This window comes from Phytophthora parasitica, assembly GCF_000247585.1.
Source record: "Phytophthora parasitica INRA-310 unplaced genomic scaffold supercont2.1, whole genome shotgun sequence".
Lineage (NCBI taxonomy): Eukaryota > Oomycota > Peronosporomycetes > Peronosporales > Peronosporaceae > Phytophthora > Phytophthora nicotianae.
In genome coordinates this window covers 3,709,422-3,709,937 of record NW_008634126.1, presented here as the reverse complement: position 1 = coordinate 3,709,937, position 516 = coordinate 3,709,422, and the positions used below count along the sequence as shown (strand labels likewise).

General features: G+C 56.8%; 1 protein-coding gene across 1 annotated transcript; it reads left to right on the top strand.

Moving 5' to 3' along the window:
• Nucleotides 1-77: 77 nt before the first annotated feature.
• On the top strand, nucleotides 78-496 carry PPTG_01007 (hypothetical protein; the record flags this gene model as incomplete). The annotated part of the gene is made up of 2 exons (XM_008892601.1): nucleotides 78-371; nucleotides 428-496. 2 exons carry the CDS (start codon nucleotides 78-80, stop codon nucleotides 494-496), a joined length of 363 nt encoding a protein of 120 aa, XP_008890849.1.
• Nucleotides 497-516: the final 20 nt, after the last annotated feature.

The following is a 516-nucleotide window of genomic DNA, read 5'->3' as shown; positions in this document are numbered from 1 at the left end:
CCGGATCTTCTGGTGACTCGGGATATCACCGTGAGTCCCAAGAAGATGAAGAGGTGCCAATCAAGTTGGAATCAGGGATGGAGGCGTCATCGGAATCTGGATCGCCGATGACGCTGCTGAACGAAGAAGTATCAGCAGTGCGGCAGAGCGCTGGGAGGAACTCTACCGAAAGAAACGAAGAAGAAGATCTTCTTGAAGAGAAACCTCAACTCCCTCCCTATGCCCCCTCAGGAGGCACCGCGGATCACGATGTGAATCGCGATCCGCCCGGTGAGGAACCCGAAGAGAAACCTCAACTCCCTCCCTATGCCTCCTCAGGAGCCACCGCGGATCACGATGTGAATCGTGATCCGCCCGGTGAGGAACCCAAGGTGAAAGCCGAAGGAACCCCACCAACCACCGCTCCGCTAACACAAAAGCCCTTGAGGAAGAAGAAGCCGAAAGCTTCGCGGAAGAAGCTCAAGGCCCCAGCAGACTCGGACTCCGACAGCCGTGACGAGATCGCAGCGACTTGGT